Consider the following 16,845-nt stretch of genomic DNA (forward strand, 5'->3'; position numbering starts at 1 on the left):
AATGTAATAGAAAATTGTGAAGGAAATTTAGTTTCAACCAATAGATTTTTGTGTAAAAATTATTTAAATCACACACATATATATAATTGAAACATACATTAAACAATTTTGGATCTACTACTACTTGCTAGAATGTATGAATATTTGATGAATGAATCTGACACACACAATTCAAAAAACTTATATTTGTAGGGATTTGCACTCAAACAAATATGATAGAGTTAAATAATGACTTTAAAGTGTTCATGTTTCAAATATTTCAATATAAATGAATTCTAAATATTTCGTTCCAATTTTTACTCAAATAATATCAACACATTGACTTGAAATCTATATGCATTTAGTTTGGTGATATTGATTGGATTCTATCTTTTCTTGAACTATAGTAAACAGTTATTATAGAAAAGGGTAGACAAATTATTGGTCAATCTTTAAATGATTCTAGCATCTATTTGTTGGCCAATGTTTTTGCCTAAGAAACCAAAGCATGTAACAAAGTTCAAATTTTTATATTGTGGCCTTTTAAATCATATTATCCCCCATTGTCCTTTTTCCACAAACATGACATTCCAAATCATATCATATACAATGTTTTTTGTTTTAGGGAAAAAAAAAAACCATGCTGTACTAATTCATACCCCCTTTGCTTAGCTTAGCATCTAAACAAATTCTAATAATAACCATTGGACTTTTGGAAATACCCTTTTTCCCTATAAAATTAGAGATCGATATCCAATGGGGCAAAAGTGAGTGAATTATCGGACAATATTTGATGAATAATTGTTTGAAAACTTGGAAGTTTATATTGTCACAATGTTTTTCAATTGTCTACAGGAAAGACAAATGTGGTCCCTTCAATGAAATCTTGCATGTACGTCAACAAACATTAAACATAAGGCCAATTTAATCAAGGTTAGCATACAGACACTAAAATTGACTGATACTGCTAAATTTTGAAAAGGGAAAACATTTACTCTTTAAAATTAAATATAAAAAATTATTTTACGATTATTTTTATATACCAAAATATTATATTTTTTTAAGAGACAACAAGTACTCGCCTCAAAAGTTTCGAATGTGATTAACTTTAGCAACACTGTATTGTGTTATAATATATCCAACGCCTGTTCAAGGATTGAAATTTGCAAAAATGGTCCAATTCCCATTTCTAAAAAGGAAAAAAAAATGGTCCATTTCACGTTGAATTTTTTTTAGTGCATTTCACTAAATTTTCTCTAATGTTCTGAAGCTAATTTCTCAGAATTAATACCTCAAAAACTTGGGGAATTTTAATGTGTGTTTCTCTCCTTTAAAATTTTCTCCATGTGTTGCATTTGTACAACTGCAAATGGCATGTTTTCCAACGGTATGAGTGAACTCACATGAATGAACCTTGATGTTCCCTTTGGATTTTTATATGAAAACAAAAGAACATGTATACACAAACAAACACAAACATGAATGGATTGGCATGAAAAATTCACTCGATCGACGCATGGAAAAATTGTAATGCGAGTTTCACAATAACAGGCTCGTTTCACTCGTCCTAACAACCAATACCATTCATTTTTTCTAGATTATTATAGTTAATTTATGGACCACAACTCTACTTATCAAAGATTTAGTTTAGCATGCCACACTTAAGATATTTATATTCCATGCTATCAAGACGATTCAAATATCATATTCAGATAAATTTCTGCATAGATCAGTCACTTGAAGGTAGACCCTTTTGGTTTATGGATTCAATAGATTAGTCTTCCAACACATGGTACATAGTTTCTTACAGTCTCATTAGATTTTGAGACAGTATCTGTAATTTAATTTTTGGGGGTAAGTAGAGACGTATATGAATTTTTCGTGGAAAATAGTTTTTGAATATTTTCCTCCTAATGTCTTGAGTTTAGGGAAAAAAATGCATGAACTGTACAGGGAACCAATTTCTAAAAACGTTGTCGCATGATGTTTAACTCTATTTTTTGGTAGGTCTATTAGTAGTTGTTGTACCAATCAAAAGCCTCATTAGCATCAATTGGTCATTCCAATTAAATAGATATCCAAATTATATGAAAAATATCTGTAGCAAAAAAAAATCGCTTCCTTTCTTTGTACATTGAATCGTAAGTCTCACAAAAAACACTGAATCTGCTCTATCAACATTAACAAAAACTTGACAAGCCATGCCCCCATTATAACTCAGCTTGGTGTTTTTGTGTTGAACAAATTTTTTTGTATACAATCTTATCTACAACTTTAAACACCTGAAATAGAAAGATAATCCTTCGGACCAAATTAGTGGCAACTTTTCATGACAAAATGAACGGTTTTAAATTAAGTTACCAAACAATTAGCAACAATTGTCTTCCTTCACTCAATATAATTTTTGTTTGAAAAATTGGAGCATAACTAAAAGTGGAGACACCACATCTTTTTCAATGTGTATTCAATCGTTAAAAGAGATTTGAGACTTGACATCTTTATGTCGGTACCTGGATAATAAGCAAATCATACATGACAATGAGTTACACCCATAACATAAAATTGACAAGATACTAAAATGTTCCTCTACGACAATCACAAAAACTCTCTTCCACCTGGAATAATCGCATCCTAAAGAGACTTCCTCATTGGATGTATAAAATACAATAGCCTACAACATTTGACAGTCTCCTGAAGTTGCTGAGAGAAATGATGACACTGGATCCATAATGAACGGTTTTATAGCTGCCTACCTAGATACGTGAAGGTTTTGGATTTCGATTTGTAGTGTTTTGAGTTTTTCCTCAATAGCCGTTAGCTCATCTAGAGTGTCCGAAAGCTTGCTTACTCGATCTTCAGCCACCTCCTGATATGGTTTTCCAATAAGTGTGACAAAGTTGTTTAAACTGTTTGTAGTCTCTAAGAGATCATTTTGCATTGCTTCGTCAATTTGACGTGCCAAGGCATTCGCAGTTCTTTTCACCTTGTCTATAACCCGTTGCCTACTGGCTGGGAAATTTGAAATCGCTAACAGACTACATCGCAAAGACATTAGGTCAGTATTGATATAGAATACCGGAGAAGACAACAAGACGACAAAATTTGAACATGTTACTGACAAGGCAGGACAAGACCAGACGGAGATGCAACGTGAATCATATATTCCCCATGAACACAAAATTCGCCTAGGTCTACAATATGCTAAAAATGTCAAAGGAGTAACCTCAAAAAAGAGCAGACATTGATGCCGCAACCCATTACGACAAATTCGATACATTTTGAACAGAAACAACAAAAACATGGATTTAGTGAGTCGTTCAAATGCCAGTACATTACAGTAATAGTTATCTAGAAGGATGTGCAAGGAAGCAAAAGTTGTCTAAGAAACCGAACGTTTTAATATAAGCTAAAATCTTGACCGATCCCAAAGTCAGTGATGAGTCCGAACATGATTGCTGTACTTGCAATAATCCATATATTATGTAATGTCATGTTTGAGGTTCTAATGACCATAGGTTAATTTTTCCAAGACGTCTGGCTTTAAGAAATCCTACAGCTCTAGCAGGAATATCAATCCTATTATACACAAACGTCATGCTCAAGCACAGTAAGATATCATGTATTTAAAATAACATGAAAGACAAAAATAACCAACTTAAGATATAAGGGCACATAAAGCATTGACAAAGAGAAACTTAAATAAGGAGATGGATTACATACCCTCCAGCAGAGCACAGGCCCAAAGCAAGGAGATCTTCCAAAGTGGTACTCAAGACAGATGTCAGAAGTGATGCGGATAGGCCAGCTACCCCAAGACCACCAACAGTACCCACAAACTGAAAAGAAACAGACAACAAAACTGGTAGTTAGGTCAAGCCCTGATATATTTTAAAACTAGAAATCTTTAAAAGTTTAATCAGGGTGGAATATCAAATTAGAGCAATTACATTATCATGACCACTAAAAGCTAGAGCGATATATACTGCTCAATTCTGTACATATCTAGTCAGAAATCAGATGCTGCTTTAATCTACTTCTAGAGACGAGACTCGATGAAATATGGAAGAAGACCAACATCCATGTGTACAGGTTATATGCAAAGAATAAATAGATTAGCATGTGAGTCTCATGGACATCAACGGCAATCAACTTGATGAATTTAATACACAACAACGATTCCATTAAATGTGAAATGCAGTAAAAAAATTACATTTTAAACAACATTCCAGAACTTACCACTTCACGCATTTCTTGCTCCAACAGTTTAGAAGCAGCAGCACCACTAAAATCCTCCATCACACGCCTGCCCAATTCATGCTTTGTGCTTAGCAATTCACTGGCCTCGAGTTGGGAGTGGATTGATGGAACATTAAGCAAAGGCCATCTTTTCTCAAAAGATTCTTTATAGAATTTTCCTTTACCAGCTTTGCTAGATTGCAACCATGTCACATACTCCTCGAGTAGTTTCTAGATGTCACCAATTTTGTTTTCACAAATAGAAATGAAGAATTAGTATGTTAGATGTATTAAAATGATTTGTATACAGCCTAAAAGCAAAACATAGTTCATCAATCTAACTTGAATGTTTAAGAAACTTGTACTTATGTAACACAAAATAATGCCAACATAATTTGGACGAAGTGCAATCTTCCACATGCTGTGGAGCAAAAAAAAAGAAGAGGAAAGTATGAAATTGCACGGTGCATGGGAGATAAAACTAGTCACAAAAAAAAAAACTGAAGTATGGGATTAGTAAAGATTTGTTTAGGGACAAGCTAGTCTCATTCTGGTCATTAAATCAGGACCAAACAGAATAAACACCAATCTAAACAGAGTCTCACCAGAGGCGAGCTGAACTCTATCTTTAAACTAGTTGGGGCACATGAATATTATAAAAGCTCAATGAAAAACTAAAATATAAAAAAATTAGAGTCTGGATGTGCCAGTGGTACAAGACGTGAATTGGTATCTTAGCAGCAGAACTATATTAACTTATCTACCAATAGAAGAGAATCCACAACTTCAATCGCCAAAACAAATTGATGCACTTACTTGCACTTCTGAAACAGCCGGGTCAATTATGTCATTTCGAAGCCTTGAGGTAGCTGGCATCTGAGAAGATTTATGTCCTTTGAAAACATATGAAATGGCAACATCGAGATTTGATAATCGCAAAGTTGATTCTGCAAGTTTAATGGCACGTGCCTGTGTTGTATCAATCTGCATTTGTTTGTGCACCCAAGAATGTCATAATTAATTCTCTTATAAAAAGGAAAAATATAAACAGCACCACTATATCATACCATAGACAAAATTTGTCTCTTCCAAGTTAAGCTCTCGCTTTCCAATTTTGATGCATACTCTTTTACACTTTTTAGAAGATCATTCACTGACACCAAGTCCAGTTTAGCTTGCTGGCACTCCTCCCTGACCAGCTTCTGACAAGCAGTGAGCAACTGTTCAGCAATCTGAACGGGGGTTTCTAGCTTAAGTTTCATCCTTTCAATTCCTGCCCCCGTTGAGGAATCCAAAAGTTGATTCAAGTACTTTTCAAGTTCAGAGAAATTACAGGCTCCCTGAAATGTAGTCATCACAGATTTTTCTTGCTGATCTAGACCACCAGAAGAAACAGCAAGTTTTGCTTCAAGCACGCTCCGTGCAGATACAGGGAATAAGGATATGTGTTCAGAATTCAACATCTTTTTAGCATTTTCCTTGATGAATGCAACAGCTTCTTCAAGCTGCAACAAATGTTAAAACTTTAATAAGTGGAAGCTGCTGCATTAAGTTCAACGGTGACTTCTAGTTTCTCCAACTACAAGAAAAAAAATCTTGTGACTGGACACAAACAACTGGATTCAAGATAATAGTTTGAATTTTGAACCTCATCCGCATTTTGATACAAGTCAGATTTATTCAGCACAAAAACAATTTTTTTCTTCCACTGTTGAATGTAACGAAGAAATGTAACCTGAAAGACAACATAAGAGGATGACGTATTAGTTCCACAGAGAAAAACGAATAAACTATAAGGATGTAGGAACAGAATGGTGCATACATGAAGTCATTCTCAGAAACATGCAAAACAACTCAAGTACATGAAAGAAATCACCAAATTGGTCAAATGACACATAGCAATCCAAAAATAAATTAATAATATTTCAAAAATTGGAAATAATGTTCAGATAAGTCCATTAAGGGCATACTTCATCAAAACAAAACAAGTAACTTAACAAAGCAAAAGCAAGTGGCAACCAGATGGAACCAACCAACCATTAATTCAAGTTAAAATCACTTAAAATTTTTATGAAAACATACGGCTATTCAAAATCATGATTTCTTCCAAGTTAAGCAACTAGAAGAACAAGAATAGTTAGCTATGAAGAATTCTCAAGAAAATGCATCATCTCAAGCAGAAAGATTCATTATCTACATGGGCAAGTCCAGAGGACTGAATTTTCCACAAGGATAAAAGTGGAATTAAACAAAATGGGCTATTGAAGTGATAGTGGCAGCGATAATACCTCACTTTCAGTCAGCGGGCGATCAGAAGACATAACAAATAGAAGCAAATCTGAACGTGGCACAAATTCTTCTGTGAGCCGTTGTTGTCTTTGCAAAATCACATTAGTTCCAGGAGTATCAACAATTATCATCTGAATGGGCGGGGAAGGAAAAGGAAGAACACAAAGAGTAAGTATTAGGAAATCCTGATGATTATCTCTGTGATACAAGAATAAGTCACAACATCAGGTCAAATCACGACAACATCCACACAGAAACGTTTAAAGTGAAAACTCATATGCGCCGGCTTCAAACTAGGGTCTCCTTGCAAAAATTGTATCAGTTTTTAAGCACATTTGGGATAATGGTAGACTAGCATGATAGGCAGCACCCATATAACCTTATGAAGAAGTTAATGTCAAACCTAGACAATCGAACAATTTCTGAGAAAGATGTTTGAAATTAAATATTCAAATGAAGAGAAACCATCCAGCATGAATCACTCATTAATACATAGGTTAATTATTATTTTACCCATTGAAAGAATTTAACGGAAATGGTTCATAGAAATTAGAATACAAGATTAAAAGAAACAAAATACTAATTCAGCACTGGAAAAGTAAGAATTGAACAAGGAAACTGGACAAAAATCCTCCAACAAAAAGCACAAATATCATGTTTACAACAGAAAATACACATATAAGATAAGATGATGGAATATAAAGAAGGAAAAGGACACGGAACTCACGTCTTTAAGAATTGGAGCCGATAAATAACACAATAATTGACCGTCGGGATGCCTTTCACAACGTTCCTCTCCGGAATCCGACTCAGAATAACGAAGAAAGGTGAGTTCATTAGTTGTAGGAACAACCCCGTCCTTTAAGTACCGTTGCCCAAGAAAAGCATTTATGACACTCGACTTTCCAGAGTTGAACTCTCCCTGTCGATGTTAAGAAAAAAGGATTATCATTTAAACTCCTCTTGAATGCAAATCAGAATAAACGGATTAATGTTTAGATATCAAAACTAATAAATAATAAAGAACAAATGTTATCAGGTAAAGAAAATGATATATAAGTGTCACGTTCCGAGCCCGGGACCACACCTGCGTGATTGCACAATGGGCCCCTATAACAACCATTTCGTATTCGTCCTCGCTTTACGAAAATGATTAATCCAAGTTGCTATAAAAGTCCATTGTAAGCTCATTTAAAACTTATTTTAAATCTTTAATTTTTAAGATGTGGGACAGGGGTATCACAATCACCCCTCATTCAGAAAGTGACGCCCTCGTCGCGGCCTGATACCTCGATCCACCAGCGCTGAGAATCTAGAGGTGGCTCCTACAGGTTCAAGAGGTGGATCCCGACATGTAGCACTTTGTCACGCATGTTCAAGAGGTGGCTCTCATGCACGTAGCACTTTGCCCCGCATAGCACTTATTTCCCGGTATTCCTTGCCGGTGACCGGCTCTGATAATATTCTGTCACGCCCCGAGCCCGGGCCAGTACCTGCATGACTGCACAATGGGCCCCTATAGCAACTACTTCGTATTCGTCCTCGCTTTACGAAAATGATTAATCCAAGTTGCTATAGAAGTCCATTGTAAGCCTATTTTAAACTCATTTTAAATATTTAATTTTTAAGATGTGGGACAATAGATATTACAATAAGCCCCTTATGACGGGGGGAGATGGACAAACTTCGAGGGTTTTGGGGGGTTTTGGCGGGGTGGGGGTGGGTTTCCAATGGGACTATTCTGATACATTTCAAACTGATTAGCATACTTCCCAAACCATCACAGAAGTTAGATAGCCTCTCCACCAGTAGAGAATTATATTTTATCACATTAGAAAAAATACCACCCTCCAATGAACAAAAAAGGAGAATGACTATGTTGAGGCCTCGTATGTTCATGGGGCGTTCAAAACATAGGGTGCGGGATAACCAACATACAGGAGAAGATTAGGAAAGAAACAAAAAGAAAATTCAAGTTCAAAATAGGGTTAAAAAACCCATCATGGAGTGTACAAACATAGGGTCTAGAATATCCATCATAAAGGGCTCCATAACTATGTTCCTGCCTACTGGTAGCCAATAGATTGTATGAATGGTATATCTAAGTTCAAGTTCGCCAAAAAATATAAATTTCCACTCAGATTTAAAGATTGATCATATATTATGCTTATCAAGCTATAATTCATTCCCCCCAGGCTAAAAGTGTAAACCACGCATAGAACAAAAATCATCGAAGAGACACCAAAAAAAATGGCTAAAACATGAAACTAAGTTCAATTATCTTAATGTTAGGCTCATGCTACCGGTCCTTAAAGATTTGAAGTCGATTTAAGAGAGATTGAATTGTATAAACATAAATAATTAAAATTTCTTTCTAAAAAATAAAATAGTCAATTCAAACTTAGATCCTATCAGCAGGAAAACAAAATATTATTTGAAATCAAGAGCTAATACCCATGCATATCCGCTGAACCAGAATTGGTTGAAATTCAGCACACAATTACCACTATAACCAGTAAAAATGGCTCATCTAGTTGAGAAACAGCATCCCTGAGAAGTGAGATTTCCCCCATCTGTCATTCAAAGTCAATGCAAGAAGTCACATACACGCAATGACATAATTAGTGAAAAGAACTTTATCTGAAGACCAACTTCAGCATCAAATTACTTAGCATTAGATGATCACCAGTGGTGCGGCTCTTTGGATGGCATCTACAGCTTCAAGCAAAAATGATCTCTCCTTTTCTATTAACTGTTGCTCTCTCTCTCCCGATACTTTAAAGCCAGTAACCGTCTTCCTCCCAGGCAAGCCATTCTCCACATCCAAAGTTTTGTGCTCATCAAAGCTTTGACTGCTAGTCTCCAACTTGACATTCTTTCTTGATGCATATTCACGGAAAAAGTGTTTGTTCAGCTCATCTACTTTGAACAAGCTCAACTCATCCACCGAAACAACTACACCACTAGCTCCTGATCTTAGTAAATCTGAGGCTTTCGTAAACGATGTTCCATATCCAAATGAATCAACCGTGACAAAGATTGGAATTTTCACGCGCCCATACACAGAGCTCACTAGCTGCTCTGGACTTCGGCCAGAATCAACAGTCAAGATAAGAAAGTCAGCACCCTCGAAATTAGAAGCATCTGATGCAGCATCATGCGTCTGGACGTTTCTTCCAACCAAAGGCATTACTACCGACTCATTTTTTGCATCCATCATTGTATTCCTTGCCACTATCGTAGGAAGACCTGTCAGATGAAAAAACATATGACAATTACAAGATGGTGAACTCGCAGTGATAAAATAATCAAGGGTAGTTATACCAAGAATTAAGAAGAATAACATTAACCTTCATCAGAAAGTAAAACGCCACTAGCATTCACAGCAGCAGCAATATCCACGCGCTCATCAATCAACAGATAGGCGCGCTCCCTAATAACCGATTTCAACAAGCACGCAGCTTCATACAGCATCTTCCCACTCCCTCTGCCACCAGTAAGCACCACAATACCCACTCTATCCACAACAGCATCGTCGATAACATCAAGCACCAGTTTATTGTCCCGAAACACCTCATCAGAACTCAACCGGAGTACGAGATTCGGCACTTTGATCTCCGGACGCTTGTAGCCGCCAGGGAAAAGTGTTCTGGGAGGATTCTGCTCCGCGGAGTTTGAAATGACAGGCCTCCTGCCACATGAAACGACGCAATGCGCGTAGAAGTACGCAGAGGTACTCGCAACAGTTGGACGGTGGCAGATTAGTAGCTTAGGATGGGAAAAGAAAAGGTGCGGTGCGAGGTGCATGGAGAATACAAACGGGGAAACTGAGGAAATTACCATAGGTTGAGGCGGCGACTAAAGGTTGAGGAGGGGAAGGCTGTTAGCTGGGGTGGTGTGTGATGGAGGAGTGTGCTGTGCTATCCGTTTTATCCAAATTGAATTGCGTGTAAAACGATAAATGGTGGGCTCCATTTGAGTTTGATTGGTCCAGCCCAATTAAAATGGGTAACTTAGTAAAAATTAAAATATAAAAGACTTATCAATGTGGCTGCTGGGATTCGAGCCCAGGTCTCCACGGCCACAACGTGGAAATCTCACCACTAAACTACATCCACTTTTTGGCTTCCAGAATTTATGATATGATATAAAAAAGTTAATCATACACTATTTCGTTCGCACTTTTGCTTTACATATAAATATATAAATAAAATTAGTTATAAAAATTTAAAACCAAATATTGCTTGTTATTTTCATTAGAAAATAAGAGAACATATCCATTCCAATTAACGACCACATATTTTCCATCCGACAAGAACGTCACACAGTAACTACGTATTTGTAAACTGAAGCAAAAAAGGCAATCCTATATCTCCAATCCAACCAACAAAAAGCTTATTCCAACAAGATCAATCGTGTATCAAAAAACCAAGTAGAAAGGGGTGAGAATAAATGGCCACTGCTGCTCCTGCTGCTGCTTCTATATTCTCAAGTTCCATCTCCCCTTCTTCATCTTCTACTTCCTCTATTTGCCATTTCTCACACTTGTCTCTCTCTGTTCCTTCATTTTACACTCTTTCCTCTTGTATCTCCATTTCTCCATCTTTTCTAGCTCTCTCTGCAAAAAGCTCTAAAAGGGCTTCTTCTTCGACGATTTCCCAGTCATTTACGGTCAAGGCAGAGAAGAAAAAGGTGCTCGTTGTGAACACAAACAGTGGTGGCCATGCAGTCATTGGCTTCTACTTCGCAAAGGAACTTCTGGGCTCTGGCCACGATGTTACGATCTTCACCGTCGGTGACGAGGGGTCAGACAAGATGAAGAAGCCTCCTTTCAACAGATTTTCAGTTGAGAGTTGTCCTGCACATAAGCAGAATGATGTGTTATGAATTGAAACATGAAACATTTGATCTTGGATGATTTTTGTGATGGGATTTTCGTGTTTGGCTCCTGATTTTGCAGGAAATTGTGAGTGCTGGTGGCAAAACAGTGTGGGGTGAGCCCGTAGATATTGGCAAGGTATTGGAAGATGCTGCATTTGATGTGGTGTTGGATAACAATGGCAAGGATTTGGAATCAGTGAGGTTCGTGTCTAATGATTATAATTTCATTCAAGCAAAAGATCATTCTAAAGAAAAACGGCAATGGTATTCTAATTTGGATACCAAGCAATTAAACAAACTATAGAGCAAAATATTAGTCCATGCAAAGTACACATACCTTCTAATATCATTATCTGTTCATAGGCCAATAGCAGATTGGGCAAAGAGTTGTGGCATACAGCAATTTTTATTTATCAGCAGTGCTGGGATTTACAAGACAACGGATGAACCTCCTCATGTTGAAGGGGTATAATTTCTTGAGTACATACTCGCACTAGGACACAAATTATTGGGGTATGTTTGGTTTAGTTATTAAAAACAATCTCATTTTTAAAAACAAAAACGGCATTAATATCTCATTTAAACCTTTTTTCTAAAAACTCGTTTTAACCTCTCAACGATATCATTACCTAGGGTATAAATTTTCATCACTCCCCAAAAGTACAGTTTTAAATTTTCAAATACTGGTATATTGTCAAAAAAACTTTCACAATGCAAATGCTACAATGAACGTTGTGTTTTCCTAAAAAGTTGACCGAACATGCTTTTTTGAAAAACTCATTTTCTGAAAGTAAATAGCAGCAGAAAACAAAACCAGATATACCCCTGGGATTCAACCAAAAACTGATCATGAGCTACTACAGGATGCTGTCAGAGCCGATGCTGGTCATGTTGGGGTTGAGCAATACATCTCAGAGACCTTTGGTAAATGGGCATCGTTCCGCCCACAGTATATGATTGGATCTGGTAACAACAAGGACTGTGAGGAATGGTTCTTTGACCGTAAGTGCAAAATGTTGAAATTATACTAAAACATTTCAATATCAAAAGTTTGCATCATCACAGAGGCTTCAATGAATAAGGTTGCTGATGTAGGACGTTTTATTCAAGAAAAAGAAAGAAAGAAACTGATAAGGCGCGGTTATCAATCTTTGTACAGGTATAGTTAGAGGAAGGCCAGTCCTGATTCCTGGATCTGGGATGCAATTGACCAACATTGCCCATGTCAGGGACTTGTCCTCAATGCTTACTTTGGCTGTCGAAAATCCAGATGCCGCAAGTGGTAACATCTTCAATTGTGTTAGTGACCGTGCTGTGACACTTGATGGAATGGCTAAACTATGTGCTAAAGCCGCCGGACTTCCTGTTGAGATTATCCATTATGATCCAGAAGCAGTGGGAATTGACGCAAAGAAGGCATTTCCTTTCCGTAACATGGTATGTCTAGATCTGTTTTTAAATAGCTTAAGTTACTGCAGAATGTGCGACTTGCAGAAAATATTATAGAATATCCTTCCGACCAATATGACAAATCCAGCTACTATTATTGATTATTACATACCTCTGCAGCATTTTTATTCCGAGCCACGAGCTGCAAAGGAGATTCTTGGATGGAGCGGAACAACAAACCTTATAGTGGACTTGAAGGAGCGGTTCGATGAATATATAAAGATTGGTAGAGACAAGAAACAAATTCAATTTGAGATAGATGACAAGATTCTAGCAGCATTAAAAGTACCTGTGGCTGCATGATTAGTGTTCGCGGCAATTTTGTTGATGATCATGTTAAGGGTGCAAAAAAATCGATATTCAGAATAAAGTTGAGCTACGTTCCTAATGCCTGATTTTGAAGCAGCTACATTTGGAAGTAAAGCCATAAAAAAAGTAGGATAGCCAACTGTTTACATCTCATTTTCTCGAATCTTTTTTCTTTAAAATATCTCCAGTTGATAAGTCTTGCTGTTTTTCTCTATCTGTTTGTCTCATTTTCTTCATATTTTTTTCCTGTAAAATTTCTCAGCTGAGAACCAGAATTTTGTCCCATCAAACCACGTTACTACAATTTAAAACAGTTTACAATACTTTCTAATTACCAAATTTTGATAGTGAATCATACATGAACCGCAAAGCCTACACAAACAAACGTCCAAAGGGCTAAACCTGATCTAATATAACCGCATCCCTTTGGTAAGAAATCAAAACAAAATCATCACTATGTGATTGAACAGAAAAAAAATCGAATTGGATGCAGGCTTATCAGCTTTATTCCTAACAATTGAAATCATATTCAGGATTTCATAATTTATTGTGTAGATGCAGACTAAAAACAAATGGAAATACGTGAAATAGAAAGATCTGAAATATATTCATATATATCCGAGGTGCATCGGTGACTAACAGTGCATACAACATTGCTTATGACACTAAATTCTGGTTCGAATGGATGTCTCCAGAAATTTTTTCAAGATTCAAGAGCAGCATATCAGATTGAGAATTATCCATACATACAAGGACACAACATAAATTGCAGTTTTTAACATTGAAAACTATGAATTAAAAACAATTTCTAAATCACTCAACTTCCAAGATCCAAAAGAAATTAGAAACATACATGACTACAATTAGACCCAAGCACAAGATCTTGCAACTCCTCAATCTGAAATTTGTTCAAAATGGTCCAATTAAACCCTACTCAGACAAAGAACTGAAAGTGTAGAAGGCCATGGAATAGTGAAACCAAGTGACAAGTATTGAACAATTCTTATTCCTCCTGTTTGATTTCAAGACCCTTGAGCTTGAACTCCAGTTCATCGTTGTCACCACCTTGTTCGTCATCCTCGTTATCGTTATCATCTCCTTCGGGATCATTGTCGTCCAATGGACCAAGAACATTAGGAAAATTCTTGAATAAATCTTTTACCTCATCAATCCCTTCATCAGAAATGTAGTTGCCGTTGATGTTTAGCAATTTAAGTCTGGGTTTACTTACAACAGCTTGGGCTAAGCACCTGGCACCAGCCCTTCTTATCAAGTTGGTGCTCATGTCTATTTCATGCAATCGAGCGTGACCGACTTCCAGTGCCTTGGAAATCAAGATAGCACCCTCGTCCTTTAGTTCATTATCAGCAAAGTTTAATTTGACAAGAAGCTGTTTCGAAGCTATACAGGCAGCCAGAGCAGGGGCAGCTTTTGCAGTGATTTCATTTCCAGCCATCTCAAGAACTTCCAGCAATGGAGCAGATTCCTTTAGGGCATTCGCAACGGCAGTAGACCCCTCATCCTCAAAATTCAAGTAGCTGAGGTAGATTTCAGATAGATTAGAAAATGCAGATAACACCTTGCTCAGAGCCAATCCAGATTGAACACCAAACATATTATCCACCAAATCAAGCTTCTTTAAATGGGTACATGTTCCGAGTGCTTTGGCTAGCGCAACTCCTCCTTCAGATCCTACCCTTGTAGAGGAACAACGAAAATCCTCTAAAAGTGGAGAACATTTCACCATTCTAGATATAGCAATCGCACCTTCATCTCCTGTCATGTTATTATAAAAGTGAAGAACCCTGAGTTTCTCGGTCGATGGAATGAACTCGTGGACTGCTACTGCAGCCTCCGCTGAGATGCCATCATTCATCAGATACAGCTCCTCCAAATCATGCTGAGACCTTAAAAGTGCCTCAAATGCTCTGATACCCTTCTCACCCAAAGCATTGTTCGACAAGTTAAGATACCGCAGCTTAGCTCCTTTCAGAGCCAAAGAAAATGTATTCATGACTTCTAGGGCTTCCTCTTCGTCTCTTCCAGCAATGAAATCTGATAGGTCTACCTCAGTTAATTTATCCTTGAGGGATAACAATGTAGATTCAGCAATATGCGCTGCATCCCGACCAAAACTTGTGTTACTGAAACATATCTTCTTATACTTATTTCCAGGCTCAGTTAAGGCTTTTAACAGTCTCTCGGCATCACTTGCATCAATAACTTTTCGTGGGTCATTGGATATATCAAACACAGTTCCATCAGATTCTTTTACTTTATCCAATATATCAAGTTCTCCATCACGTTTCATAGTAGGGCCTCGTTTGTTAACCTCAATCATGAGTCTACTAGATTCCTTGACATACAATTGTACTGCAGAACTTCCATCTCCATCGGTTTCCTTCTCAAAATGTTGGTTTGCTGCAGCAAAAGCCTTGGCCTCTATTTTCTTCGCATCCTCCTCCGCTTCTTTGTGACTCAAGAGACCATATTTTCTAGACCAGATGGAGGGAGTCACGAGGTTCTTAGTCATCCTCTCAACGAGCATCAGTCGAGTGTGTTCGCTCGGGGGCCATAACTTGACCGACGGAACCCCAAATTCCATCTTAAAATAACCTGAAACTAAACATCTTAACATTAAAACCACGACCATCACGTAGAACTGATCATAGGCATAATTCCCATATGAAAAATATAACAAACATACGTATAATCCCAAAGGTTCATCGAACAAAATAAATGCAATTTCCATTACAAAATAGCAGTTACAAAGTTAGAGCTGACCCATTTTTAACAACTAAATAAACACGATAAGACAGTTGTACAACAGCAAACTTGAACTCCTAAATGTGACTTAACAAGAGATCCATAAGTACCAGGCACATTCACATCATTGAATTCCCCGAAAAAAACTAAAGAAATTATGGAGACTTCAGGTCAACCGTAAGGGGAAAACGCGGCAAACGAGAAGCAGAGATCGGAAGCAAACCTGAGACTGAGAGAAGCGAGAAAGCAAACCTGGAATTTTGCGCGCAGAAAAAAGATAGCGAAAGGGAGATATTTCCTCAAATGGTGCTTCTTTCTCAAGCGATCCAGAGAGACCTTCGAAGAATCGGAAGAGAAACTGTAATTTTGAATTGGATAGAGGTGGAGAAGTGGGCACTGCAATTCCCGCTGTTTGGATAAAGCGTTGTGGACTTCAGAAGCCCATATTGATGTTTTGGGCCCAAATAACTGGGCTTTAGCTCACTACAATAAGAAATTATACTTGGGAAGCAGTGGTTGAAGATTCACATTCATACATAGAAGTTGACCTTTGACCAAATACGAAGTTTATGTATTTTTCTTAATTATTTATTTATAGGTTTATCGAAATATAGAAAGATCCCGCTATATAATTTACATGAAATTTTAATTATTATATATACGAAGTGGGACAACTGATCTCTAAATAAGAAAATATGTATTTTTTTGTTATATTTTTCGATATAAATGTTAAAATTGATAATTTTTTAAAGTCTTATAATTAAATTTTGAACTCAAAATACGTGTTTGACTCAAAACCTTGATGTATATGAACTATATGTCACCGACGAGACATCCAATTGGTTTGGTGATTTATATTCAACAAGTGATCAAAACTTTATTTCCATTAAAATGTGAATTATGTTCTTAAATTTCAATCCATTCCTTTGTTTGGTG

General features: G+C 36.9%; 3 protein-coding genes and 1 long non-coding RNA gene across 6 annotated transcripts; 2 read left to right on the plus strand and 2 right to left on the minus strand.

The window, feature by feature from the left end:
- Positions 1–2,458: 2,458 nt before the first annotated feature.
- LOC140989813 (probable transmembrane GTPase FZO-like, chloroplastic) lies at positions 2,459–10,412 on the minus strand. The gene is made up of 11 exons (XM_073459242.1): positions 9,855–10,412; positions 9,191–9,753; positions 9,009–9,077; positions 7,232–7,426; positions 6,504–6,635; positions 5,864–5,950; positions 5,283–5,720; positions 5,032–5,199; positions 4,216–4,446; positions 3,700–3,815; positions 2,459–3,014 (listed from the first exon to the last, which is right to left on the minus strand). Exons 1-11 carry the CDS (start codon positions 10,345–10,347, stop codon positions 2,729–2,731), a joined length of 2,778 nt encoding a protein of 925 aa, XP_073315343.1. The 5' UTR covers positions 10,348–10,412; the 3' UTR covers positions 2,459–2,728.
- Positions 7,435–8,615, plus strand: LOC140989818 (uncharacterized). Its single transcript, XR_012177577.1, has 2 exons — positions 7,435–7,565; positions 8,161–8,615. It is a non-coding gene; the product is annotated as an uncharacterized lncRNA (long non-coding RNA).
- A 441-nt stretch (positions 10,413–10,853) lies between the features above and the next one.
- Positions 10,854–13,353, plus strand: LOC140989822 (chloroplast stem-loop binding protein of 41 kDa a, chloroplastic). Its single transcript, XM_073459264.1, has 6 exons — positions 10,854–11,349; positions 11,465–11,586; positions 11,749–11,851; positions 12,249–12,387; positions 12,545–12,822; positions 12,955–13,353. The coding sequence occupies exons 1-6, from the start codon at positions 10,957–10,959 to the stop codon at positions 13,135–13,137; spliced, it is 1,218 nt and encodes a 405-aa protein (XP_073315365.1). The 5' UTR covers positions 10,854–10,956; the 3' UTR covers positions 13,138–13,353.
- A 519-nt stretch (positions 13,354–13,872) lies between these two features.
- LOC140989832 (RAN GTPase-activating protein 1) lies at positions 13,873–16,303 on the minus strand. 3 transcript variants are annotated; one of them, XM_073459274.1, is made up of 2 exons: positions 16,162–16,303; positions 13,873–15,759 (listed from the first exon to the last, which is right to left on the minus strand). In XM_073459274.1, the coding sequence occupies exon 2, from the start codon at positions 15,746–15,748 to the stop codon at positions 14,147–14,149; it is 1,602 nt and encodes a 533-aa protein (XP_073315375.1). In that variant the 5' UTR covers positions 15,749–15,759; positions 16,162–16,303; the 3' UTR covers positions 13,873–14,146. The 3 variants fall into 3 exon arrangements, with proteins under 3 accessions (XP_073315375.1, XP_073315383.1, XP_073315393.1); XM_073459282.1 differs by having other exon boundaries at positions 13,873–15,765; XM_073459292.1 differs by having other exon boundaries at positions 16,133–16,297.
- Between the last annotated feature and the right edge of the window lie 542 nt (positions 16,304–16,845).

This window comes from Primulina huaijiensis, chromosome 1, assembly GCF_012295235.1.
Source record: "Primulina huaijiensis isolate GDHJ02 chromosome 1, ASM1229523v2, whole genome shotgun sequence".
NCBI lineage: Eukaryota > Viridiplantae > Streptophyta > Magnoliopsida > Lamiales > Gesneriaceae > Primulina > Primulina huaijiensis.